The sequence below is a fragment of the Zophobas morio genome, unplaced genomic scaffold (genome assembly GCF_036711695.1).
Source record: "Zophobas morio isolate AGI-343-1 ecotype UQ-CSIRO unplaced genomic scaffold, CSIRO_AGI_Zmor_V1 ptg000012l, whole genome shotgun sequence".
NCBI lineage: Eukaryota > Metazoa > Arthropoda > Insecta > Coleoptera > Tenebrionidae > Zophobas > Zophobas morio.
Genome location: NW_026972117.1, coordinates 15,922,954 through 15,949,703, shown reverse-complemented (window position 1 = coordinate 15,949,703; position 26,750 = coordinate 15,922,954). Strand labels below are relative to the sequence as shown.

At 35.9% G+C, this 26,750-nt stretch overlaps 2 protein-coding genes across 12 annotated transcripts in view; both read left to right on the top strand.

The window, feature by feature from the left end:
• The window catches only part of LOC135127896 (protein NDRG3), a 40,539-nt gene extending 22,068 nt beyond the window's left edge, over nt 1-18,471 (top strand). For 2 of the 10 annotated variants that reach the window (XM_064054571.1, XM_064054565.1), the window contains 8 exons: nt 3,208-3,276; nt 3,439-3,638; nt 3,692-3,812; nt 8,625-8,913; nt 8,966-9,235; nt 14,572-14,656; nt 15,739-15,783; nt 17,321-18,471. In XM_064054571.1, coding sequence (XP_063910641.1) covers nt 3,236-3,276; nt 3,439-3,638; nt 3,692-3,812; nt 8,625-8,913; nt 8,966-9,235; nt 14,572-14,656; nt 15,739-15,783; nt 17,321-17,466 — 1,197 coding nt within the window. In that variant the 5' untranslated portion in view covers nt 3,208-3,235 and the 3' untranslated portion in view covers nt 17,467-18,471. The other 8 variants (XM_064054572.1, XR_010280299.1, XR_010280300.1 and 5 more) reach the window with 8 other exon arrangements.
• A 7,388-nt stretch (nt 18,472-25,859) lies between these two features.
• The window catches only part of LOC135127902 (epidermal growth factor receptor), a 158,849-nt gene continuing 157,958 nt past the window's right edge, over nt 25,860-26,750 (top strand). For both annotated transcript variants that reach the window (XM_064054581.1, XM_064054580.1), the window contains exon 1: nt 25,860-26,135. In XM_064054581.1, coding sequence (XP_063910651.1) covers nt 26,033-26,135 — 103 coding nt within the window. In that variant the 5' untranslated portion in view covers nt 25,860-26,032. The remainder of the gene's footprint in view (nt 26,136-26,750) is intronic.

Genomic DNA, 26,750 nt, shown 5'->3' with positions numbered 1-26,750 from the left:
TGTGATCATTTCTGAAAACTTAGTTGAAGAGAAAGAGGCAGAATTTGAAGGCAAATTTGTTCCGGCTACAACAAAAGTGAATGTAACGTTGGAAGAAGGAAAGGAGGTTGTTTCGGTAAATGAATCTTTGACACAAGACAAGAAAGGTCTTTTGAAGGAATTTGACTTACCAAAATCGCAACAAGCCACTACTGGCTTTGACGCCAAACTAGTACCCGAGTAAACTCAAGTGGAATCACAAACTTCCTGGTGAGTTGAGTCACGAAGCTCCCACAACATCAACAACGTCCGTCAAACACACTACCTTCGAGGAGTTGATTCAGTCTATACCGATAGTTCAAGAGAAGGAGGAAAGTCTCAATCAAAAGAAAGATTATGTGACTAAGAAAGCAGAGGTTGAATTTGAAGAAGGTAAGATTAGATCGACGACCGAAATTATTACCGCTGAAAGAGAGAGTTCGTTGGAGGAACAACTCAAACCCGAATCAAACCCAGCTAGTGTTAATGTTGTTAGTCACACTTCCATGCAGAGCTCAGAAATCTTAACTAGTATGTCTGTGGGTGACTTCGTGCCCGCTAAACCCAGTGAAGCTTCTGCTGTCGCCGAACAAAATGTCTTAGAAGGGTTGACACAAAGAGTGACGGAAATCCTCGACACCTTCGAACAATTCGAAGATACCTTTAAACTCGCAACGAAAACAGCGGACACCAAAATCAACACTCTGACTGAAATCACCACCAGTGAAACCTTCACAGAAGCACAAGCAGACGAGCTTACTAAATTCGAAGCCAAAACTCAGAAAGCTACAACTGAGTACGACGCAACTAAGAGACCGTTGCAAGCTTCTGAAGTACTCACTAGTGAGAACGTAGCCGAGTTGAAACCAGAAACCAAAGAGTGGGCTACTGGAAACCTAACTCAAAGTACTCTCAAAAGTCTCATTCTTTCAGAAAGCAGAATACACGAATCGGAAAAAGAGTTTGAAAAGGTACTCGATTTTGATACAAAGAAGGCAAAACCGAGTATTGCCCAAAGAGCATCAGTTACGATTACTGACGTCACGACACCAGAAAACGAAAAAGAGCTCGTCAGCGACTTTACAAAGCAAAAGAACTTTGGCGTTTCCAATATAACGTCCGACTTGACTACAAGCTCGAAAACTGAGGTACTGCTTCATGAGAACATCGGCCAACTCACCAGCGAAAAACCCAAAACGGAAACGGCTGAAATCAGTGAAGGAACTCAGCAAAGCGTTATTATTTCGGAGCGAACTGTTCAAGAAACGGAAGTTCCGTTCTCTGAAACTCCTGTCGAAGGTAAAAAAGGTGACTTGACGGTAGTTCCGCCAACACACGTTTCCATTACTGAAATCACAGCAACTGATAAGGAGACAGAATTCGAAAAAACAGTCATATTTAAGACGAGTACAGCTGAACAATCAATTAGTGCTCAAGACCTCAAATCCAGGAAACGACGGTCCAGGAAGGAGTGACTACACTAACCACAGAAGTCCCCGATAAAAGTCAAGCTTTACAGGAACATGTACCCCACAGCACTGTCAGTATTACTGAAATTACGTCAACTGAAAAAGAAGGTGATTTCAGATACCTTGAAAGATGACAAGTCAGTTGGCTGCTTTCGAACTCGAAGAAACCCGAAGAACCCCTTCAACCGCTCAAGTGATCACACAAGAAAAGGAAATTAGTTTCGAAGGGACATTCAAATTTACAACTTCAACAGCTGAGAAGAGCATCATTTCTCAGGAGGCTCCTCTGATTGAGGAAGTCACCACTGAAGAAGATGTAACGAAACTGAAAACAGCTATTCCTGAGCAAAAACAATCTCTTCAGGAACATATACCTCACAGGACTGTCAGTATTACGGAAATCACTTCCACTGAGAAAGAAAGCAACTACAAGCCAGGCGATAAACCTACAACATTCTCAGCTGAGTTAGAATTAGAAGAGACACGAAAGACAGCATCCACTGCTCAAGTTTTGACTCAAGAAAAAGAAATCATCTTTGAAGAAGCCGTCAAATGTAAGACATCGAAAGCCGACAAAACAATTAGTCCTCAAAAAGCTCCTTTAATAGAAGAAGTAACCACCAGTGAAGACACCGGAAAGTTAACAGCTGAAGTTCCTGATACGGTTGAAGCCCAAAGGGAACACATTCCACATACTACTGTTAGTATCACCGAAACAACGTCGACGGAAAAAGAAAGTGATTATAAACCAGCAAAAGAAAGTAGTTTCGAAGGAACTGTAACCTTCAAAACTAGTAAAGCCGATAAAAAGAAAACAGAAATTCTGGAAAGAAAAACTAGAAAAGCTAAACTCATCTATCGACTCCAAATGCAGGTGAATTAGTAGATTCTAAAAATAGTTGACGCGTATCATGTGCAGAAAACTAAGCCAAAAAATTATTCTTTATGTTTATTTTGAATTAAGTAAGTCAAAGCAATATTCCACATGCGGCGACTTTACTCTAGCCAAGACCACAGCGAGCGAAGGACATTCGACCATGATTGCGAGGACTGTAATGCAGTTCTGGATTCTATAACCTTTACGACTCCCTGGTCGGCGATATTTCGTTTCAGCCACATGTTGTGAGTAAACAGCAGCAGATCGAGTATCAAAACACACAAGCGTCCTCCGTTTCTAAAAAAAGCACAGAGGCGTTCGAAACATTTTAATGAAAATATCCGGCGACAACACGCACTACGTGACTAAGGTCAGGGGAACTTGTTAAGGAATTGCGTCGTTGCTGGCCGTTATTAGATTATGGAGCAACGCGTCTTCCATTAAACAAATTGCTTTTCATTGATTTTAGCAAATTGCGTCTGTACCGAAATCAGAACAAGCGAAATCAGTTCGATGTTGCATATATATGTTTTGCGTTGTTGATTTTTTCCGTTTTGAATCGATCCATGACGAGGTCAACGCCATTGTACCTCTCAGGAATAGGAAATAAGGTAAGTTGGCATGGTGCATGTGATGTGCTTTTTTCAATAAACATGGTGATCACATGAGCTTCTAGCCCGCAAGTCGTTTTCCGGTCAAGAAGCCGGAAATGGCTCATCCGCTGACAAAATTACTAACCCGAGTAGCGTATAGACCGTTTAGTGTCATTAGGTTTGGCTCCGCCCGGCCGGGCGGAGCTTGGCAATGCACCCCATGCAGTTTTCAATGAATTCTTTGTTTTAGGACAGAAAGCTCGAATAGTAACAGGAAAATGCCCGCTTCCGGTGTTGCTGAAGAGGCGGCCCTTTTGGGGTAAGCGACTTTATACGCTTTTGAGTACTTTTCCGCATTCATGTAGCTTCCTTTGAAGCTTAATTAAATTTAGCGGTCGATATTTAATTTGGTATTGGGGACAAAAACAAAAGGTTATTGTAGTAGGCAACGATCAGTTTGACGTGATAACTTTTTTCGCAGTACGATGCCATCGGACAGTATGGACGACATCGAACTAAAAAACATCCAATTACAATTCCCTTCGGCGCGTTCGTTGTCACGTGATGATTCTTCAGCTCAAGAGGAAATTGTCGAGACTGATCGTGGAAATTTGGTGGTAGCGGTACAGGGATCTAGGAATAAGCCAGCCATTCTAACCTATCACGACTTGGGCCTCAATTGTACGACTCCATTTTGGTTCAAGATGGCGGACGATTAACGAAATCTGTTGCAGATGTTTCTAGTTTCCAAGCCTTCTTTAATTACATTGACATGAGGGCGTTATTGGAGAACTTTTGCGTTTACCACGTCAACGCTCCAGGGCAGGAGGAGGGGGCTCCCACATTACCCGAAGAGTAAGTCGTTTTACCATCTGCACAGATTTTTTACGTTACTTTTTCTCTAATCATCGCAAATCTTGTTAAGTAAGTTTTATAGGTGCACAACGTCTCATTTGTGGTCTATCATGCGACTTTTAAACTCCACATGCATGTGTGGTTCTAATGAATATTAAAATGATACACATTTCAGGGTCGAAGTTAAATTTTACAGTTTAACTAATAAACTTTTCGCATTTTTAGTAGAGCATTCACCTTCGCTAAAATTCATCTAATCAGCCTCTTCCTGGCGCCTTGTACGTCATTCAAAATTTGCTAAATAAATTCTTCTTTGAAAGCTATACCCTGAAATATTATTGTTAAATGTTATTTGTGTTTTAGTAATACCGTTTTATTTTTATTCTTTAACGACCCAGTATAAGCACCGTAGGAAAATGTACATATGTCTATAAATCATTGTCATTATAAACAAGGTAATTACGGCTTTGTAGATAACAGTTTTGTTTGAGGACATAAACTAACAATAAAGTCGTATGTGTATTTCTGAACTGACTAAATACCGTTAATGTTATTTTGTCCCGTTTTTGAGTTTCCACAATTTTTTGATTTGATTTTTTTTAGTGTATTATTAGTATTTTCCGAAAATTGACTTAAAGCACCCTTATAAAAAAAAACAAGTAGCGTTAGATAGCTAAACAAATTAACGATTTTTCTCAAAATAAAACACATGAGTTCCTTACGGTTGTGCCCTTTCATTGAAATGGCCTGTATTTTTGATGATGGATAAATTTTACACAAAAGTAGACATATACTCTGTGATTTTGAGGCGAGTGTGGGTCATGTCTAGTAAAGAAACATCAGGTTGGCAACATATTTAAAATTTTATGAGGGCATACTTGATTGTCAGAATGAAATTTAGGGCACCAAGTCATCTCATCACATTTGTAAGGCGCGATAGGTGTTCTTCTGTCAAAGTTGACAACTATGAACTGACATTGTATTTTGTAAATTTAACCCTACACTACAGGAGACTAAAGTATAAACCTTATTATAAGACCGCAGCAAACCCTGGAAATTTAGGAAGTTGGTTGATCAAGTTTAAATACCGGGTGACTATTAATCATTGAAGCAAATTTTTGGGTTGGCAATTCTGAATTATTGGCAACAATGTTAACATATCCGTTCACAGTTCTCAATTTTGACACGAGCGCGCCTAAAAACCGCTGAGAAGATGACAGATACGAAATTGGTGTCCAAATTTTGAATTTGACATTACGTATGTCATTATAAAATTTTAAATGTATTGCCAATCGAATAAAAATAACACTAACGTTAATAGTCACTCGAAATTATTCTTTTACAGTGACGTCACAAAAATAAAACACGCTGTTCTTTCTAATCATTCGTCAGAACTTGAAAATTTATTTCACGTTTTTATCAGTGATTAATTAAATTATGCTAAAGTAAATTTGCATTAGAAATGTCAATTTCTTGTAGTGGTGAAATTCAAATTGTTGTAAATTTTGACTTGCTTGGTTCAAATTTATTAAAAATACATTTTTCCTCAAAAAAAAATATTCAGTACAAAACTACCGCGTGAATAATGACTGAGTCTGTTAGCAATCCTGGATTTTTAGTTGAAATTGGTATCATGACGTTTTCTAAAATTTCTGATTGTCAGCTGTCAAGATTGACAGATTGTTGACATTTTTAAATTTGCAAAATGTATCCACAACATAACCTAAAAGTTCACATTTTTATTATTTAAAAAGTACTGTCAACAGACTCGGTCATTTCTGATCAGGCGTTACTTACGTGTTTTGTGATGACAATTTTGATGCTCCGGTCGAGGTTCAACGGTATAAAACGTAATCCCGCTTTAAGAATAAAAAAATCACCACTGGAGGTTTTTTGTTACTAACTGTAATCAACAGGTAGCGGTTTTTTATTTTGGCAAAAACTATACAGGGCTTTCGTTAATATTTGATATCTAGTAGGCCTTGGATTTTTAAAATCAGTTCACACTTCCTGCGCATTGCTACGCACTGCTTAACCTAGAATCCTAATACGTCAAATACCACAATAATACCGGGATTACCGGGTGATTGAAGCAAATTGTTGTGTTGGCAATTTTGAATTATTGGCAGTAATGCTACGATGTCATTTCACAGTTGGTAATTTTGACACAAATTTTTTTTGTTTTTTGTTAAATTACTATGAGAATTTAGTTACCGTCAAAATGACCATCTTAAAATATTTGTTGAAATTCAGAAACAACTGTAATCGGCATTTTGGGTCGCCGCTCTAAAAGGATCAGGTGGGTCATTTTAGCTGAATAACCCTGTATGTTAATTTGACAACTAGATATGCCATCATAAAAAGTTAATATATTACCAATATGAAAAAAAAACACAACCATTAATAGTCACTCAGTAGCAACGCGCGACTTTAGATCAAACATCAGATTTCAAAGTGAACTGGACAATCGTCAGTCGTACCAACTTAGAAACAAAATGCATGGCCTACTAGATATCAAACAAAGCTCCCTATAAACTTTGGTAAAAGTAAAAGTAGATGCAGAAAGAATCAAAATGTACTTGTAAAACTAATCGCCAAAGTAATCAGGAGCAAAAGAAGAATGAAATTGGTCGTATTTTCGCTTACACTGGCTCCATACCGTCACAAGAGCATTGAAATGACAATGATAGGGCGGAAGTTTTAAAATTTTGAGAAGGAAGTCTTATTATTAAATTTGGAACTAACTGTCTTGAACCACGTTTCGAAATTGTTTCTGTCCATACTTAAGTGATTTTTAGTTACAGTAAAAGGACAATATTTAGACTTATTATTATTATTGATTGTTTTCTATGTGTAACATAAATCTTTGATTCTCGGATTAAACAAAAAAAATATGTAAATTTAGAACCAATTATTCCAAACAATTTCCTTCCATATTTAATGTCTGTGTACTGCTTTACAAGATACTTTTTCTTTGATATTTTTCCATCCTAATTTGAGAGAGATATCCGGAGTGATCAGACTCTGCCTAATTAAAACCAATTTTCTTTCTCTTTACCAAACAGTTCACATAAAAAGCAAGTTATTTTTGTGTATTCAGATTATTATTATTAAATACAGAACCAGCCCTATTACTTCAGAATGAGTATACATAATGCAACTATGATATGTATAATTTAATATTTCACCAAAATTCTGTTTAGACGATTCTTTGAACTAAAGGTATATCAAGATATACATAATTTTAAAAATATCGCAGCAATATATTAGCAAGTTATCTGAAGAAACATAATGAACCAATTCGCTTTCACGGTGCCGCCACCAGGAACATGTAGTTTCCGGTGATAACAAACTTTTACATTTGAGTTTGGAGCGTAATAGTTCCGTGCCTTCTTTCTTGAGTCTTCTCCTTACTGCCATTCATTTCCTCCTTGTTACATACATTTTCACATATTTACCAATTTGGTGACAGGGAACACCCGAGAATATTCGTTGAGAGTTTTGTAACCAAGAAACGTTATCAGACTCCGGGCATCTGGTCGTCGATTTTACAAAGGGCATTCATTATTTATGTCTTTTCCTGTTTCGAGAACCTTGACCTATATGAGTGTAATCCAGTACAGGTTGAACCTCTAAGCAACGGACACCTCTTCCATAAATTTAGTTATTTTTGGTCTTTGATGAGATTGTATCTTCCTACCCTCTTAACTGAAATGTTACAACACCTATCTGTAATTGGATAAACACTGAATGGGATAATGTGCCCGCATATTGGTTATTTACGTGAACGTCAACACGCACATTATTCATGTTACGGTGACTGAACAAGCATTTACATGCTGTAGGGTAAAGTGATACATATCCAAGGATTTAATGACACATCAATAGTGGTTGTAATCAGTACTTAAAAAACTAGTTCTTGATTTTTGAAATATATGTATATAAAACAATTACGGTGTTAAATTTTATATCAGAGACCATCAGAAAGCTCAGATGTAGATGTAACGTTATTTTTTTATCCACTAAAATTTTATAACATAACGTAATTATGAGGAGTTGAACGTACCAAGGTTAATGACGATTAGAAAACAAACCGTGCCCTAAAATATAGTCAAAATGCTTATATTTACTTAATAATAGTAATAATATTAACATTGAATAATATATCCATAACGAAGAAAGTTTTCGCTGATTCGAAAGGTTCTCAAAATGTGTACCTTTTCGTGATAAATCTTCTTAACTTTTTCAATTTTGCACGTTTCTTCAAACTTTGAATAGTTTTCTTCTAAGACGTTTTTGATTTCCCAGGCAGCAGCGGACCACGATGTTTTTCACTGTCGGATCTACATCCGATGGAATACTGTCTGTGTCGGAATCACTCGCACTATCCATCACGTACGTTTTTTTGAAAAATAGCTTGAAATGTGCGGCCTGAATACCCAAAAATTGCTTTTTGTGGCGTTGTTTAAAATTAAAACAGGCGGTTCCAGAAGTGAAAGAGATCTTTCAAATCAATCAAAGCTATGCTATTTTATAAAAAAGTAATTGAACTTCCATGAATATGTTTTATACGTGAGAAGTGATAAAATTGATTTCTTATGTATATATGAAATACAAATTTTAGATGTTTGACAGCCCACTGAAACTTTAAAAGTAGGTCCCTGGCACGGGATTCTACCTGCTACTAATACAGTGTCATTTAGAAATCTGTTTCTACAAATGTTATCGTGTCTGATACAATTTTAGTGGATACAAAAATAAATTACTCCATCTTCTAAATGCCACCACTATCTCATTCTTGCCTTACTCCAGCTACATTTACCCCACCATGGACGAACTCGCTAACCAGCTGAGCTTCGTGCTCACCCACTTCGGTCTCAAGCAGTTCATCGGCTTCGGAGTCGGCGCTGGAGCAAACATTCTGGCCCGTTTCGCCCTAAACAACCCCAACCAAGTGACCGCCCTCTGCCTCATCAACTGCGTCAGCACGCAGGCTGGCTGGATCGAATGGGGCTACCAGAAACTGAACGCGAGGCATCTCCGGTCGAAGGGTATGACACAAGGAGTCTTGGACTACCTGATGTGGCACCACTTCGGCAGGGTAAATAGTCTTTCGTCGTTATTTAAAAAAGTGTAAGTGAGGTTATGTCTAGAACACAGAAGAGAGGAATCACGACCTGGTGCAAGTGTACAAAAGCTACTTCGAACGCAACGTCAACCCTACGAATCTCGCTTTGTTCATCGACAGTTACGTGCGTCGTACTGATCTCAATATACAGAGGGAGCTCGATCCTACGAAACGAAAAGAATCTGCTACGTTGAAGATGCCGGTGATGAATATTACGGGGTCTTTGAGTCCACATGTCGACGATACGGTTACTTTTAATGGACGCTTGGATCCTACCAACTCGTCGTGGATGAAGGTATGATTGTTCTGGGTTTGTTGTAGGTGAAATCTAAGTTGGGTTTGTTTGGTAAAATCGCAAACAATGGGGGACAGTTAGATGATAATGGGTGAAACATGCTGTAGAAATTTTACAATTACTGCAGTGTGTACTTTTCTTTAACATTTGTATATTTAGTCGTTTCTGATGGTCATTTCAAAAGTTACTGTTAAATAGTAAATAAAATAAACGTCAAAAAAAAAACGAAATGAAGCAATTATTTTGGCGGACGTAAAATTGTCTTCAGCTTCATACATTGTTAATAATTGTTATTTTGGTGAAAATTTACACTTCTGACATTTGTTATACCAACTGCGACAAAAATTATAAAATTTCAATTGTTTTAAAAGACATTTTAGCTCACTCATCTGACGACTCGTTTTCTAAGTTTGGAAATTATGTTCTAAAATAATGTCTTATGAAACTTGTAAATAAATGTCAAAAGAACGAAGTGATATTTTCGTAGGGAGAACGAGATTTATTCGGCAATAGATTCTGGGTGCTGCTTTGGGCAGTTTCCCGTATTTCAGAAAATTATTGTGAAAATTTAAACTTCGAATGTTACAAAGTGACATTTGTCATACCAACCACCACAAAATTCCCCACAATTATAAAAATCTCAATTTTTGTTTAAAAATGGAAAAATATGCGTAGAAAAAAATCTTATGAAGTCGTAAAGGTCGATTTATAAACTTGTCGCTGACTCTGCTGTTCGCCGTTGACGTTGCCCTTGTAAGATAAATACGCAGCGAAAGTATGCGTCGTTTATATCATCCGCTGACGTTGCCGTTGACGTTGGGTTTTCAACCAATCAAATTGCGGTAGTGTACAGTGCTGCCAATTTGAAGGAAAATCTCCTGAATTAGGGGGGACATTTTTGAGATTTATTGCTATTCATCTCAAAAAAAGATTAGGTGTTATAACTACAAGGGTTTATATTTAGCCCTTTTTTCTTAAGATATGTAATTTAATCTTTTTTCACCACAAGAATGGTAAAACATGTTTAAGATGGTAATTTTTTTGTAGAAAATTATCGATTTTGCAATTAGTCTCCGCCCCTCGGTCTGACAACGAATGAAAAATTCATCACAATTGAGATAGGGTGGGTGGGCGGGGCTTATATTTTGCCTTTCTTTCTTAAGATGTGCAGTCATCTTTTCACAACAAGAAACTTAAAACATGTTTAAAATGGTAAATTTGTATAGGGAAATATCGATTTTCCAATTACCATCCGCCCCTCGGTCTGACAACGAATGAAAAATTCATCACGATTGAGATCGAGACGGATGGGTGGGGCTTGTCTTTTGGTTTTCTTTTTTAATTAATAATACATTTACTTTTCTTTGTATAACACGATTATTTAAGAACATGTTTCACATGGTAATTTCTCCTAGAAAAATAAGGATTTTATAATTAAGCTCCGCCCCTCAGCTTACGACAAATAAAAAAAAAATCATCAGAATTGTGGTAGAGCGGGTGGGTGGGGCTTATATTTTGCCTTTTTTTTTTAATATACATAGCCATCTTTTCACAACAAGAAACTTAAAACATAGTTATAATGGTACATTTTTGCAAGGAAATATGGATTTTGCGATTATGAGGCGGAGCATAATAATAATAAATCGATTTCTTCATACAAATTTTCCATTTTAAGCATGTTTTAAGTTTCTCGTCGTGAAAATAAGTCTACACGTATTAAAACAAAAAAGCAAAATATAAGCCCGCCCACCCGCCCTGTCTCAATTGTGATGATTTTTTTTTATTTGCCGAGAACCAAGGGGGCGAAATTTAACTGCAAATACTTATTTCTTTACAAGAAATGAAAAACATATTTTTGAGTATCGTCTTGTTCAAAAAATACTATATATATATTAAAAAAAAGGGGCAAAATATAAACCCCGTCCACCCTCCCCATCTCAATTGTGATCATTTTTTTTTTTTATTCTTAGACATTTAAAACACGTTTAGAATGGTAAATTTTTGTACCGAAATTAGGCTCCGCCCCTCGGTCTGACAACGAATGAAAAATTCTTTATGATTTTGATCCAGAAGGATGGGTGGGGCTTCTCTTTTCGTTTGCTTTTTTAATTAATACATTCAGACGCGATTTATAGAAAGCGAATTAAAGTTAATTCGCGATTGACTTTTAATTGAAGTCCGTTGCTAGGTAACGTGTATGTTTTAACCAATCACGGGCTCAAATTCTTCATTTTAGTCCTGTGTTAAATTGATCGAGGATTAAATATTACATTCACTTTCTACAAACCGGTCCTTAGTTTTCTTTCTACAACACGGTTACTTCAGCACATATTTCACATGGTAATTTCTCGTTGAAAAATAAGGATTTTACAATTAAGCTCCGCCCCTCCGCTTACGACGAATAAAAAAAAATCATCAGAATTGAGATGGGGTGGGTGGGAGGGGCTTATATTTTGCCTTGTTTTCTTAATATACATAGCCATCTTTTCACAACAAAAAACTTAAAACGTGGTTAAAATGGTACATTTTTGCAAGGAAATATGGATTTTCCAATTATAGGGCAGAGCCTAATGGCAAAATCTATATTTCTTTATACAAATTTTCCATTTTAAACATGTTTTAAGTTTTTCGTTGCGAAAAGAAGTCTTCACATATTAAAACAAAAAGGCAAAATGTATGTCCGCCCACCCGCCCTATCTCAGTTGTGACGATTTTTTTTATTCGCCGAGAACTAAGGGAGCAGAACGTAAAAAATACCTATTTCTTTACAAGAAATTAAAAACATGTTTTTGAGTATCGTGTTGTTCAAAGAATATAATGTACATTAAGAAAAAAGGCAAAATATAAACTCCGCCCACCCACCCAAGCTCAAATGTGATGATTTTTTTTATTCTCAGAATCTTAAAACACGTTTAAAATGATAAATTTTTGTAACGAAATATGGATTTTGCAATTAGGTTCTGCCCCTAGGTCTACCAACGAATGAAAACTTGATTACTATTTAGATCAAGGCAAGTATGGGTGAGGCTTAATCTTTGGCTTTAATTTTTTCTTAATATATGTACATAGTATTTTTTGAATAACACGATACTCAAAAACAAGTGTTACGTGGTAATTTCTTCTAAGTAAATATGTAATAAAAATTTTGCAGTTAAAAAAAATCATCACAATTGAGATCGGGCGGGTGGGCGGGGCATATATTTTGCCCGTTTTCTTAACAACCGATGTAATTTCTGTTTTCAAGTTTATCTATATTACATGTCACTATTAAATAACAAATAAAATAAACGTCAAAAGGACGAAGTAATATTTTTGTGGGGAAGACGAGATTTATTCGGCAATATATTCTTGGTGCCGTTTTGGGCAGTTTTCCGTATTTCGGAAAATTATTGTGAAAATTTAAACTTCAAATGATACAATCTGACCGACATTTGTCATACCAACCAACACAAAATTCCCCAAAATTATGAAAGTTTCAATTTTTATTTAGAAATGGAAAAAAGATGCGTAGTTGAAAAAAAAAGTATTAAAAAGAAAACACTTCATGAGACATTTTAGCGCACTCACCCCTTTGAAAACTCGTCTGACGACTCGTTTTCTACTTTTGGAATTTATGTTTCAAATAATGTTTCATGAAACTTGTAAATAAGCGTCAAAAAAACGAAATGATTTTTTACTATTCCCCAACATTTAAAATATACCCGCTACATTCACATTAACTTTGGACTTAATTTAAATTTAACATATACCAACGTTAAAAGCAATTTTATGCAAAATTATTCTGACACTTTATCATTGTTGCCAACAGTGACTGACAGCTAAATAGGTCGTTTAAATTTAGATCCGTGAAGTGGCATGTCATAGCGTTATTAATGAATCGACAATTGATTTCGACGGTCCTGAGCACAATGAAATTGTGCCATTTATTTGCAAAGGGATGGAGCAAAGCTAGATTGAGGTGAAAAGTGAAAGCAACTCCAATAACAATAATAAAAATATGGACGATTCGTTCCGGGAAACTGGATCGCATTCGGGAAAAGACCTCGCGTCCTAAATTGGAGGGCCATAAAAATTTCCTATTCAATAGTGTGGAAATGGATGAGAGGGTATAAAAAAGGGGAAACCACGAAGTTCGATATTTAATAAATAGAATGTAGCAACCGTACAATAAACATAAACTGAATATTTTAATAACACAAAAAACCTACAGACTGAAAGAATTTCCAAGCTATCTGTTTGTTTACGAAAAATATTTTACTAAATTTGAAATTCACTTCCATGACCCTTAGACCAGACGAATCCTAATAAAGCTTAAGAAAAGTCAACCAGAAAAGGTGTGTCAAACTTTCACCGGAAAGGATCCGAAACTGGTGTTAAAGCAGAATTCTGAATAAAACATAATACTCGGAGAATGTTTGACAGGCGCTGATCCTCCGGAGGAAGAAAAGTAGCACATATATCAAGAATGCGGTGAAAAATGGAGGCAGACGATTCTAAAAATTATTTAGAGCGATCTGTTACAAATACCATAAATGGAACCCCAATTTAACCTAAATCACTGTCAACATAACCTGTCTACTGCACGTGATGGACATATGTGACGTGAGTTATGCAGTAGTGCCACCTGTACATACAATTAGTATTGCAGCCATCTCTAATTCGTTTTATTTTCAATCGCACGGTACAAGCTGTCCAAAATACAATGTATAATTTGTTGCCTATACAACCAAAAAAATAATCTTGGTTTCTTAAATTTTATAATTCTCGTTGGTTTAGTTTAGTGTTCGTGATGATTTAATGTTAATTTTATTCTGTAAACTTTGGTCGTTGTTAGCAAACTTTTTGCTTCGCTTACATCATAAAAACAATGTTTTTCCTTCTACCAAACTTTTCTCATCGCCTTAAATAACAGTAAACAGGTACTAAAATGTGTTGTCTACAAGCAATAAAAATAAAAATACAGACAACGCGCAGCAGCCAGTAAACCAATCAATAACCCAACGACCATGAACATAATAAACCATACTTTGACTGCTTTATTGACTTGCTAACAACTTTTTGTTCTTGTGTTGTAACTTTGACAGACCATCAGAATAATAGAGTGAATGATAGATGATAGCTATAAATAGAAAGTAGTTATTTCATTTTCGGGAGAAATCAGAAATGATGAGACAGCATTTAAAAGCAAAATTATAACACGGTGATTATTCACAATAATAGCCTAATAAATCACAACACTAGTTTCAAGGACCCCGAAAATAATTTTTGTGTGTTGGGTTCTCGTGAACGTTAAATTAAAAACGAAAGTCGAAATCTACAAATGATATTTTTTTTAGATCTCAGACTGTGGAATGGTTTTGGAGGAGCAACCCGGCAAAGTGAGCGAAGCTTTCAGATTATTTCTGCAAGGCGAAGGCTACGGTAAGTGAAACCCCGACGCCATCTTCCGTTCGACCCGTCTTCAACAAACATAACCTAACATTAAGACCGGCCAAAAGAATCAAAACAATAAGAATGTACCAAAAGAGCGCAGGCTTTTGTAACACGCTCAGAACACTGCTTTGCCAAGTAGAGTTAAATGTTAAGGATAGTCCAGCAGGCAGAGGGCGGCAGACTATAATCTGCCCCCCTCTTCCTAGCGTGACAGCGTCAATGTGTCGACGATTGCTCCCCCTGTACCCTAACTTGTCTAGATTAGAAAAAAAGAAAACACGAACATACACTGAGTTTATTTTATTTTACATTGTTTGCGTTGGTTGGATATGCGCGAATGGTATGTATTGTTCAAAATAATTTGTGTTCTGTTTCATTTTTCTTTGGAACGCAGCAAAGTCAGTGAAGCAATGTCCGAAAATAGAGCCGGTGTTGGAGAAGTATTAGAGACGAAGATTTAAATTTTTCAATTCTTCTTGTATTGTGTACATAATGGCTCAGTTTTGCTTGACAATATTACAATTGGCTTATGTAATCTTGACGTTGACGCGATGTTATGACAAAAAAAAAATAATGAATAAAATTTATTTAGAGAGGGAGGCTGTATTTATGTGACATTGTGTTGTTCAGGGCTGTACCTGTACCCATGGAGCCTCCATATCGCAATTCATTCTACCGTAGACAGTACGATTTTTTTTTATAGATTTTTAGACACTCATTACCCATAAGCAAGCCGTTTATAATTTCGTTTTAATTTTTTATTCTTTTCTTTTCAGCCATACATGTCAAGTGCCCCACGCCTTGCTAATCCAAAAATTAGGAAGTTAGTCTTAGGTTTCGTTTGATTAGTATTTTTAACATTGTTCTGTGCTTTCATAGTTTGTGTGTTTTATATTAATTATTATTATTAATGTAATAAATTAATTCATTTTCATTGTTAGTGTGTGTGATTTTTTTTCGTTTTTGTTTTTGATTGGTTAGCAGTCGTTGGGGTGACTTTATTTTTTTTTATTGTTGTTTTTTTTTTTATAGTCACTGACTCTTATCATCGCTATGTCGTGTTGTTTTAGCCGTACAAGTGCGCCGACGGGCCAGTAGCAGCGTGTCAATAGAAGGTAAATCTTTTTAAAGCCTGGCCTGTCGTTGTAGAGCGGCCCCGAAAAAACCCGAAAAATTCACACGTAAGTCCACACGGCCTACATTGACACTAAACAACACGAAACACAGGCAGATAATGTAAATATAACAGATATACACTCAAAGTGGGGTGTTCTATTTCTTCAGATATTTTTTAAACGTTTGATAACCAATTTTTATGTCCAGGGCCCTATTTATATACAGCAAACGTGTCATAAGTAGAGAAATAATAAGACTGACGTCACGATTTGGCGCGGATTTCAAATATCAGCCAATCAGAATCGGAAATTCGCAACGCGGTAAATCAGCGAAATTTAAACTTGAAAATTAAATGAACTGAAGCAAGTTGTATATAGCATTGCATTATCGTATTGTTTAATTTATTACCAAGTTCGTAAATATGGCCCTGTGTGTTTTTGTCTTGAAATTTACATAGGAAGTTTATAATAATATCTACATGGACTTTTGAATGACTTTTACCCTTTGTTATGTGCTATTAACCACCACCCAATGATGTTCATGTATGACATATCAGATTCCGATTTACTAACCACTGAAGTAATTTTAGTTTTGATTGTGAAGTCATTCGGCGCCATCTTGAAAATAAGAATGCAATTTTTTTATTGAGCAATTGAGACTATCTACATTTTTATCGTTGGTTACTTTTCTCAATATAGGTATTTCATATTGTCCACACAAAACGAAAATCACGAAATCAAATTTTTAATTTTTGAAGAATATTTATCGGAAAATTTAGAAAAAGTAGATACTTGGAGAATGGAAAATGGGACTGTTTAAACCCTCTATAATGAAGCAAATAATTCCATCTCTATTTTCAAGATGGCAGCCAAAACCTCAGTTTTACATTAAACTCAAAAAGAAAATCCGTACCTACCCAAAATGCACTGTTGCCTGTTTTGAAAAATTAAATTAAAAACAATTGATGTGTTTGACGTAGCTAGAGTAAGTTGTGAAGTATAAATTTGAGAAGCAGAACACTCCACATAGATTCCCTGGTCACGTAAGAAAGTAAACGAACTAACCAACGTTGTCTTGAAGATGATGCGAGTTATATTTTTTTGTAGTTTTATAGGTTGGCAATGGCATGATCCTCATCTGTCGTGTATTGTGAGTCGTGATTGTGTGCCTGAAGCACCCCATTAAACACTCAACCAGTGACGTAACCAATTTAAATCCTTACGCCACTGGATCACTGTCCAATTGAATTACTTTAATTAACAATAGTTGTGTTTATATTTTAATCTACATAAATATTTTTAAGTCGCTTGTCGCATGATGTGGCTTTTAGTTAAAGTTCTCTTATTTTTGCACTCCACAGTACACACTTGTCAGGTAGAAAATTTGCATCCTGATGTACATTTCTCAAAATTTTTTACAAATTGAAAACACCTGCAGTGGCGCCGCCACGGAGTTTAACTTTTCTGGTGGTTTTAGTTGCTTCGCATCGCCGTGCCGCCGCCTCCGACAATTTGACAATTTGTTTGATGTTTGCAGTGGCTCCCCTATCGCCTACAAAAATGGCCCTTTTCCGCAAAACATCGTTGGAGGAACTGCTCAAATCGAAGTTGCCCAATGGCGGCCAGTGGCCAACGAACGTCATCCATATCACTGAAAACCCTATATCGGCCGTCGTCTGTTAAAAACAAACATTTTAAAGAACCGCCGCCACTGCTCACACACAATCACATATAAACACATTCACACACGTATTTTGACACTGTATTGAAATTTATCAGGTGGATTTGTCGAAGTGACAAGATGGCGGACGCTTCGAGGAATCTCCCTGGATATATAGTATCAAGCGGGACGCATTAAGCATGTGATGTTCTCAAAAATAAAGCGCTAAAGTAGGTTAGATTAACGAATTTTTTAAAGAGATATCTTTGTAACTGTTGTGTAGTTAGTAGGCCGGGGTTACAAGATGGCGGCTGAAAAAAAGTAATCAGAATCGGCGAAATCTCCAGGCACGCCACTGGGTTAATATCAAAATGAGCTTATGAGTTGGGCTGCTTTAGTGTGAAAACGGTCGGTGGAAATGTCATTTGAACCATAGGCGTCGCGATAATTTTTTTCCTGTACATAGAGGGTGTGTTGTGATAAATTTCAATACAGATACTTCGTTGGCCACTGCCCTTCAGAAGCACATATCCTAGTTAGTCTGAGTTGACCAGGCCCGGATTGAGTTATTTCGAGGCCTATGGGCCACTTTTGATCATTGCAACGAAATTTAATCACGCCGTATCGACAGCCTAGCGACTTGTTGACAAAAGTAAAAGAACTAGGTGCGCTTAACATAGGACCTTGACAACAGTGTTTTTCTTGTATGATTTCTGTTGTGATTAGTTGACATTTATTAAATGATATTAAATAAATAGTTGTAGGTTGAGCTTTACTTGTTGATAGAAAGCCTAAATGAAGATAATATTTAATGAATTTAACGAGAACCCCTCACGGAACAGTATAGTTTTTATTATTTTTTAAGGTTATGTAAAATGATTGATCGGTGTCGTTGGATGCTGTTCGGTTTTTATATTGTTGCGATGTAGTTTTATGTTTTGAAATGTGATGAATAATCGTATTGTGCCTCACTTTGTTAATGGTTTAAGTTAAGCACTATTTAATTTTAATAAAATGTTTAAAACGTTCCTTGTTGTTTTCATCATCAAGTTTTTTCTTTGTTTTTGTAGCGAAAGAGGTCATTGTGGTTCAGGTTACGGTATTTTTTATCTTTGTATGAAAATAAGTCTTTCCATAAACTACACATTGTTGATGACGATTAACATAAATGTAGAAAGTTAACTGCTTCATTTGCATTATTAATACGAACTTTACAAGCGACGAAATAAATTTTGAATTTTAATATTTCGAATCACAGGAAGTGAAATTAAATGCACGATACGTTCTTAATTCAAATCAGACTGAAAGTTATCGATAATTACCTATGTAGATATAACCAAGGTGGAAAGTGTCACTTTTTTTGTTGTGTATGGAAAAATCCAATTATCAGGTCTAAAAGTTTATCATTATTTTGTGGATCATTTCCCACACAGATATTGAGATGTACTGAGGGGGTTTTTCTCGGTAGTCTCGGTGAGATAAAAATTTGTTGTTGATTTTATGTGTAGTATTTATTTCAGCGCAGGAAATTAATAGGCGTTGAGATAAAATACGACGAATTTAAATTTTTAAAAGGAAAAACTTTGTGCAGGATGTATATTTATTTAATCTAGTTGACGGTATTTTACATTTTGATTACAACCCTGGGAAGTACATTGTTTGGTAATTTTCGATTATAAAGTTATTTAGTTCAATTTGGTTATTCTAAATTTTCTTATTTATACAGAAATGACAAAAACGCCCCTAAGTTATATGGGAAAAGTTTTGGACAGGTTATATTTATAATTTCGTAGCAATGGTTGGATCCATTCTGAAGATGTGTTAAAAATTTTTGCTATAATGGTCGTACCTACTCGATGTTCTCTTGTGAAATATACCACAACATAATTTATTCTGGTTTTATAAAATTCATATCTATTTGAAGGTGGTAAACACATGCTTCACTGTTTTTAGAACAATATGATATACAATTGAGCTATGAAATAAGATTTACGGAGTGAAATTTAAATTATAGTGATATTGCGACCGAGATCTCTCTGGAGAGTAAAGTGAAACCTAAGGTTTAACCAAATGCGTAGGAGCGTTTTTTACTTGACAGAATCCAGTCCCAAAGGTGGTGGTTATAAATGCACGTGGAGTATTTGTACCGAGTTTGCATTTTCATGTGTACACGGAATGTAGCTTTTTGAATGTTAATTATGACATGCTTACATTTTCTTAAGTTAATCCCAACATTAACTAACAGAAGAGTTGACAGAGACATACAAACAAACAAAAAAATATATATTCAATAAATAAACTGGTCTCGCAAAGCTTTGAGGTACTTTCGAGAATAAATGTTCAAATTCAAGCCGCAAGAAAATAATTAAATCTCTACGAAAATATTAAAGCACTTACGTTTTTCAAGTCCACGAGAGTTCGAATTTAACCGCAGTTTTTCAAGGTCCTTTTTCTCAAAGTGGAGCAACGTTTAGATGAAGTAATGAACTATTGCAGTTTCAAGTGAGTAATTAAGATGTGTGTATTACTTAAGCAACCACATTTAGAAACTTTAATTATAACTTGATAAATAAAGAATGAAGCCTGACTAAGTAAATTTCCTAACGGTAAAACCAGGAACAGTTGAAAATCTTAACATGAACTATGAATTTACAAACAATAAACAAACATTGAGACCACGGGCAAAACTTCACAACATTTCAGGTTATGAATTAAGATGAGATTTCATTTCATTAATAATAAATAATTAATTACGCTTGTGGGGGATTTTATGAAACTACCAAACCAACTAAACTTAATCTAGGTACCTCAGGCTCAGCACGTGTTTACACACACGAGACAAACAAGTGACGCATCTACTCTCATGCCTAAACTGCCATTTCCAACCCTTCACCACTATTAGTTTAATGATTGACATTCACTAATTACTTAGATGAGCTACCAAACTGAGATTGCACATGGTTGCCTACGTTAAACGATTTTTCTTAATTTACTTTTCAAATTCAAATTTTTCAAATGCGGTTTCGCGACGTTGTTTTGTTTTCTCAGCGCAAAATTTGAATTCAAACTGGGACACCACAATGTGTTGTATAAAACCTTCACCCTAATTATTTCGACGGATAAGTTATACTTAGTATAAACCATAAAGTAACCTCACAAAAAGAAATCCAACATGTTAAAAGAGTCTAAGATAATAATCCTGTTGGATTTAAATTAGGACTGGTGCATCCATCAACTTGGTAACTAGAGTTTTGTCTGAACCATTGAACGTAAAAACAGTGTCATGAAAAAAATAGTTTTGCTGACAAGTCTGTTGGCGTCGTCGTTCTAAGTGCAAATTATACGTACGTACTAATTCTGAATATTTTATCAATGCAGGAAGAGCTAATGTAAAGTGACAAGTATTTGCATGCGGATTTTCTTATGTTCCTAGTAGTAGATCCAGTTGTAGGTACCTGTTCTTGTAATGCCGGATATCCAGCCTGAACGTGCCTCTTTAAATGTTATATTTATTTTATTGAATGTTGATCGTGGGATACAGTTAGGCGATCTGCATAGGAAACATAAATAATTTGGTAGGTATGTATTCTGTCATCGTATCTTATTGTTGTGAGTATCTATTTCTATACAAGCAGATATCTACCAAATTGATAATTTTAAATTGTTGTTTAAAATGTTGTTTCTATTCCTGCATGACACACATTTTATGCATAGACTGAACCACAGTGTCTATTTTTTGTTACTTCTCAAAATTCTAGGATCTTCATAAAATATTGATGACATCGTGGCTTTGGCGTTACCCCCGCTCCCACAATATCAAAGTTGTTATTAAAATGTATTTCACGTAAATTAAATCAAGTTGTATAGGCTTCACGTTGGGCGCCAAATCTTCACCCAATCTCCAGCATCGCTTGTGTTCTCGTCACGGATCGAGTCGAATTGCGGCTCTCTGTGTGATCCGCTCGTCGTAGACGGAATTGTGTCACTCGCGGCAGTGACCGTAAGTGCTTGCCAAGCGTAATCCGCTGCTGGGAACGGGGTTGGAATTGTATTAGTCCAGTCAAGCAACACTCTGATCAACACCCTCGAAAAGGTCCAGTACTAAGTGTATTCACGTTACAAAGTTGAATTTTTAGCGAAATGGTTTCAGACTATATGGACTTAGTGGAAAGATATGTTAAATATTACGTTAATCGACTGATAAAATTGTTTAATGGAATACAACATATTTTCCCAGGGCAAAAATAATGTTAGTTCTAGGCGAAAACGAACTAGTTTTTGAAAAACCAAAAAAACTAAGCGGAACTCTGCCTGAACCAAGAAGTTTAAGACTTATTTTTCTTAACACTGGTCTACACTGAAGGACGACTGGGACTAATTATTAAAAATTTGTATAATATTTTTAGAGTTTTAAGTCCTCTCTTTTCGTATTACAGAACACGTATACGACGCGCGCCGGAATAGGATGTCGAGTTCGAGGTACGAGCTAACGTTTTTCCGTACCGACACAGACACCAGTCTGAACTGAATCTGAACATAGACATATAACGCCGCACTATAGAAAGATAAACTGCTGTGAATGTGCAGGTAAGCGAAGAAAAAATGTTTGCTGCTCCGGTTCCGAATCGAACCGCACATATCCCGCTTGCCGGGCAGGTGCCTTGACCACTAGGGTACAGAGCGGCTGATCTTTACTTCGCTTATCCAGCTCATTGTGCCGCCACAAATGTAATCATGACGCCCTGGCTCGCCGGGAGTCAGTAGCGGGTGATAATCACTGAATTTAATCGTCGCTTTAAATACAATTAACGAAAACCTAATTAGTAAGCTAACTAAATGAGAACGGGAATTAACAGCAGAGTGCAACGAAACAACGTTATTCTATTCTCAAATAAACGAAGTGCAGCCCGTAACTGCAATGAATCCATCCCGCCATCCCGTACATACCGTACCGAGTTTGACCTTGCTTAACCCGACGGCCATCCGCTGTCTATTATTATAATAATTAATTATTATATTTCTATATGATAAAGAAATGTAATTTATATAAATTGACAACGCAGAGTTAAAACTCCATCCGTGCCTCCCTGGGTCGACGCACTCTTTTTTTTGTATCTCTTTTAAGACTTTTGTTCAGAAGATCGTTACCTGCTGTATATGTTTTAGTTCCCGAGCATAAGTTAAGGAAGTATTGTAATTGGATCCATCAGGCGATTGACTACTTTCATGCTTTTTCGACGTTACATCCAGGCGCGGATCTAGGGGGGGGGCAATGGGTGCAATTACCCCCCCCCCCTGACACGATCGAGTTACTTTAATTTGACCAATTTCAAAATTTTGAAATCGCATTTCCTTTTGTAATTACAGTACAATCTCTATAATCCGAACTCATTATTATCTGAACATCCAGCAATCCGAACCGAGGCTATTTGAAGTCGATACCTCTTTAATCCGAAGAAAAACTCTGCAATCCGAACTGAACTTGAAAACATGCACCTACTTGAAAAAATGACGCAAGATCTTTCTGCACATGTTGTATGGAATATTTTGAAATTTTTAAAAATTGCGATATTTCAATGCACTGAATTGATTAACTAATTCTGGAAAAAAGGTTGAAATTATCGAAAAAATGAGACCCGAAGTCTGTAAGAGAAAATATTTAGTTAAGTTTCGAAAATCGTCGAAAATGGGTCGAAATTTGCATGAGGAAAATTTAATTTTTGAAAAAACTTCCTAAAAATTCTGAAAAAATTCAGGGATATATATTCCGACGTGCTGATTCCAGAAATATAGCATGTTTATGGTAACGGAGCAATATTTTCGGAAAATTCGCTTTAAAATTCGAATTTTTCGAAATGTTTAAAAATTGCGATATTTGAACTGGACGAATACATAATGGAAAATTTCCTTTTTCAAAAATTCATCTAAACATTCTGAAAAAATTCAGGGTCTAGATCCCGTCGTGTTTATTCCAAAAAAATTACGTGTTTATGGTCACGGAGTAATATTTTTTTAGAAATCATGTATATTATTATCCATTGTTGCTTAAGAATTCTTTAATTTTGTGTAATAAAATTTAAGTTTATTTCTTGAAATTTGTTTTCAGTTGTGTATGAAGCTGTTATTCAATTCCCTTTCCGATTTTTGGAAAAATCGCTGATACGAACAAATCGTTAATCTGAACACAACTTTTTCCCAATTATTAGGATTATCGAGGTTCTACTGTACACTCTACGTGTAAGGAAAACAACCAAATGTCACCCATGTTATGTGAAAAAGAGTATACTTGCTAAAATTTTATAATTTTTTTTGTTTAGAACGAATTTCTGGGGGATAGGTAAAATCCCACAAAAATTGCCCCCCCCCCCCCCCAACGAAATCCTGTATCCGCGCCTGGTTACATCACCCCTAGAGTACAAAAAAAATATGTCTTCCGTCTCCATCTGGCCGTCGATTTTTATTAGACATAAACATAATCTCCGAAATTACTAAAGTGATTGATGTCAAATTTTATATGTAGGTATATTAAGAACATCATGTAGATGGAAAATGCTAACCAACAATTTATTGATCAAATCAAAAACGGTTTACCTAATTTTTTCGATAATGTGATAATACATTAATGTCGCGCCACGCTACATTTAGTAACAATAAAATAATAATTATCATAATAATAGCTGCTCACCCAAAATAATATCGGCTCGTTTTGCTTAATTATAGCTTAACGTGCTTAATAGTTGAATTCTTTCGAAGTATAGACATAAACAGGCGAAGTTAAGCATGTCCATTGGTTAGCACGCATCTTTACCTGTACTCTTACACTGCAGAGATATCTTTATTTGATTTATAGGCGTTATCATCAAAAATTAAATGTATTTTCGAGGCGAATTCTGTCTAAATAACCTTAAACCAAATTTTATGAAATAAAATAAACTATTTTTACAGTGGTAAAATAGAGTCCACCAAATAGTGAACAATGACTTTGTTTTCAAAAAGGTGCTTGTTGTAAGCTAAATTGCTCAATATTACAATGGTGATGATTTACAACGAGTTTGGGTTACTTGGTGACAAAAAATGTGTTACTGCAATAGACCTTTATTCCTTTGAGGAGAGGAGGTCAGGACTGTAAATTATCTTATCACTTCCATAATCCTAAGCGGTTTATTGGTAGCTTCCAATAAATCACTCAAATTAAATTTTTTACTTTGATCCTGGTGTACAGTAAAAATACTAATCCGTGAACCCATAAATTACAGATCCGCGTTCAACATGATGAAATAATTTTATCCGAGTTACAGCCCTAAATTTTTGGTCTAAATACAGAACCGTAAAATTTTGTTAGTACGCAGCACTGTCTTTCTGTATGTCTGTCTGTTCATCTGGTAAAATACTGTCCAATGTTAGACGATCACTGAAATATATATTTTTTAATGTGTAATCTGTCTTAATTCTGCGGATAATTTATTCAACTACAGTGAATAACTTGGGATGAAGTCCATAGATCTTTATTCTGCTTGTATCACTTCGGTAATTTTCTCCTTGAGATTCTAATAAACATAAACCATTCTAACACTCTACTAATGAGGTAGTGTGTAAATTTAATTGCCCTGTAGACGATATCTTTACATCACCTTTAAAACAATCAGTCTGAAATAGGATGCTTTTAAACGGACAAATTAAGAAACCGTGCGCTTTAGAATTAAAGTAAAAAAGGTGTTTAAATACAAATTTTCTCTTAAATTATTCGTTTTCTCCACCTTTTTTGTCTGCCGTATCTACAAAAAAATAAAATATGTATACCCGCATCTAATTTTTATATTTATGAAAACTAATAAGTTCTGCTCTATAAACTTATTTTCGAAAAAGTGGCCAACTTCATCTCACAAGAAACGCAATTAACTCCATTCACCTGCCATGCAACTCGTACCTACACGAGTTCGCCAGAAGAAAAACGCAAACAACCGCTAATTGCACTAATAAATTTCCAGTTACACACTACCAACTCGACCATCTCATCAATGGGTTCATTGATCCACCCGACATCGCACCCATCCCCCACAACGAAAAAGACCATAATCCACATCTCTCCACAATTAAAAATTCCTAAACCCAGCGCGCTACCGCATTACGTAAATCCAGCCACCCAGCCAACCCGTCACCCTCGGTCCTGCCCCCAGCGACCATCAGCCCACTGGTCGGCCCCACCATGCATCCTCCATGGCTTTTTCATCTTTTCTCAACAATAATACAGATCAACATTCTATACGCAAGAACACAATAGCTCCGTCTCCGTCTCTCCCAGGGGGGTTACCTGTTGATTCCAAGGTCACTAATCTACCTGTGACACTTCGGCCGTCTTCGGCCGCTCTCGCCGCCGTCGCTGCTGAGCGCGACGTTCAATTGTCATTCGGTTGCGAGTCGCCGAGAGGTGGTGTCGCTGCTCGTCGTGGTTGCGTGCAACAGGTTGTTGCGTTCGTACTTACTTTGTTTTTATTTTTTTTGACAGTGGATGAGTATGATGACTTAAGTTAAGTCGGTGTCTGTGTTGTGTTTTTGGTGTGTTTGTGATGTAATGAGTGGACTTTGTTTATGAGAACTGAGTTAATTAGCAACATGGATATTTTGTTTTTGGGGTTAGTCCTCCTGGCTTTGGCTCCCTTCGGGGGGTGTAACTCGGACATGGCTGTTAGAGGTGAGTTTGGGGTTTTTACAAGCTGTTAGCTCGAAGAACGTCTTATTTAATTTATTTCGGAAGATTACTCATGGATGCAGTGGAATAGAACCGTATTTATTAAATGGAACCGTAATGATACCCAGATGGTTTTCTTAATTATTATCTCAGGAATTGAGATATAAATTATTGTTGTTCAGGTTATTGTTGACATTAATTGTTTTTGTTATTAATGGTGTTGTTTGGAAGACAAAGAAATTAGATAATTTAAAATTGTCTAGCTTATTTTATGATTTTTATAACAATTTTCCAAATTAATTCTAAAGATTTTTCTTCTATTATTCACGTCTGAGGTCTTGAATGTAAAGGGAAAGACGCTTGGTCCATTTAAATAGAAGACCGCATTCCGACTGGTCTTCATGGGGTCTTTCAAATGTCACATTTTAAAAATCTTTTATTCGAGTTTCCTATATAATTAACAGAAAAGTTGTCTGAGAAACAACGAATAATGTTCTTTGACTATCATTAAAAATAAAGAGTCGGGTCGTGAATTTTTCATGAACCTGAGAATCACAAACCATTTAGCGAAAAACTAAAAATAATCCACGCTACTTAAGCCCGTTTAACAATTTAAAT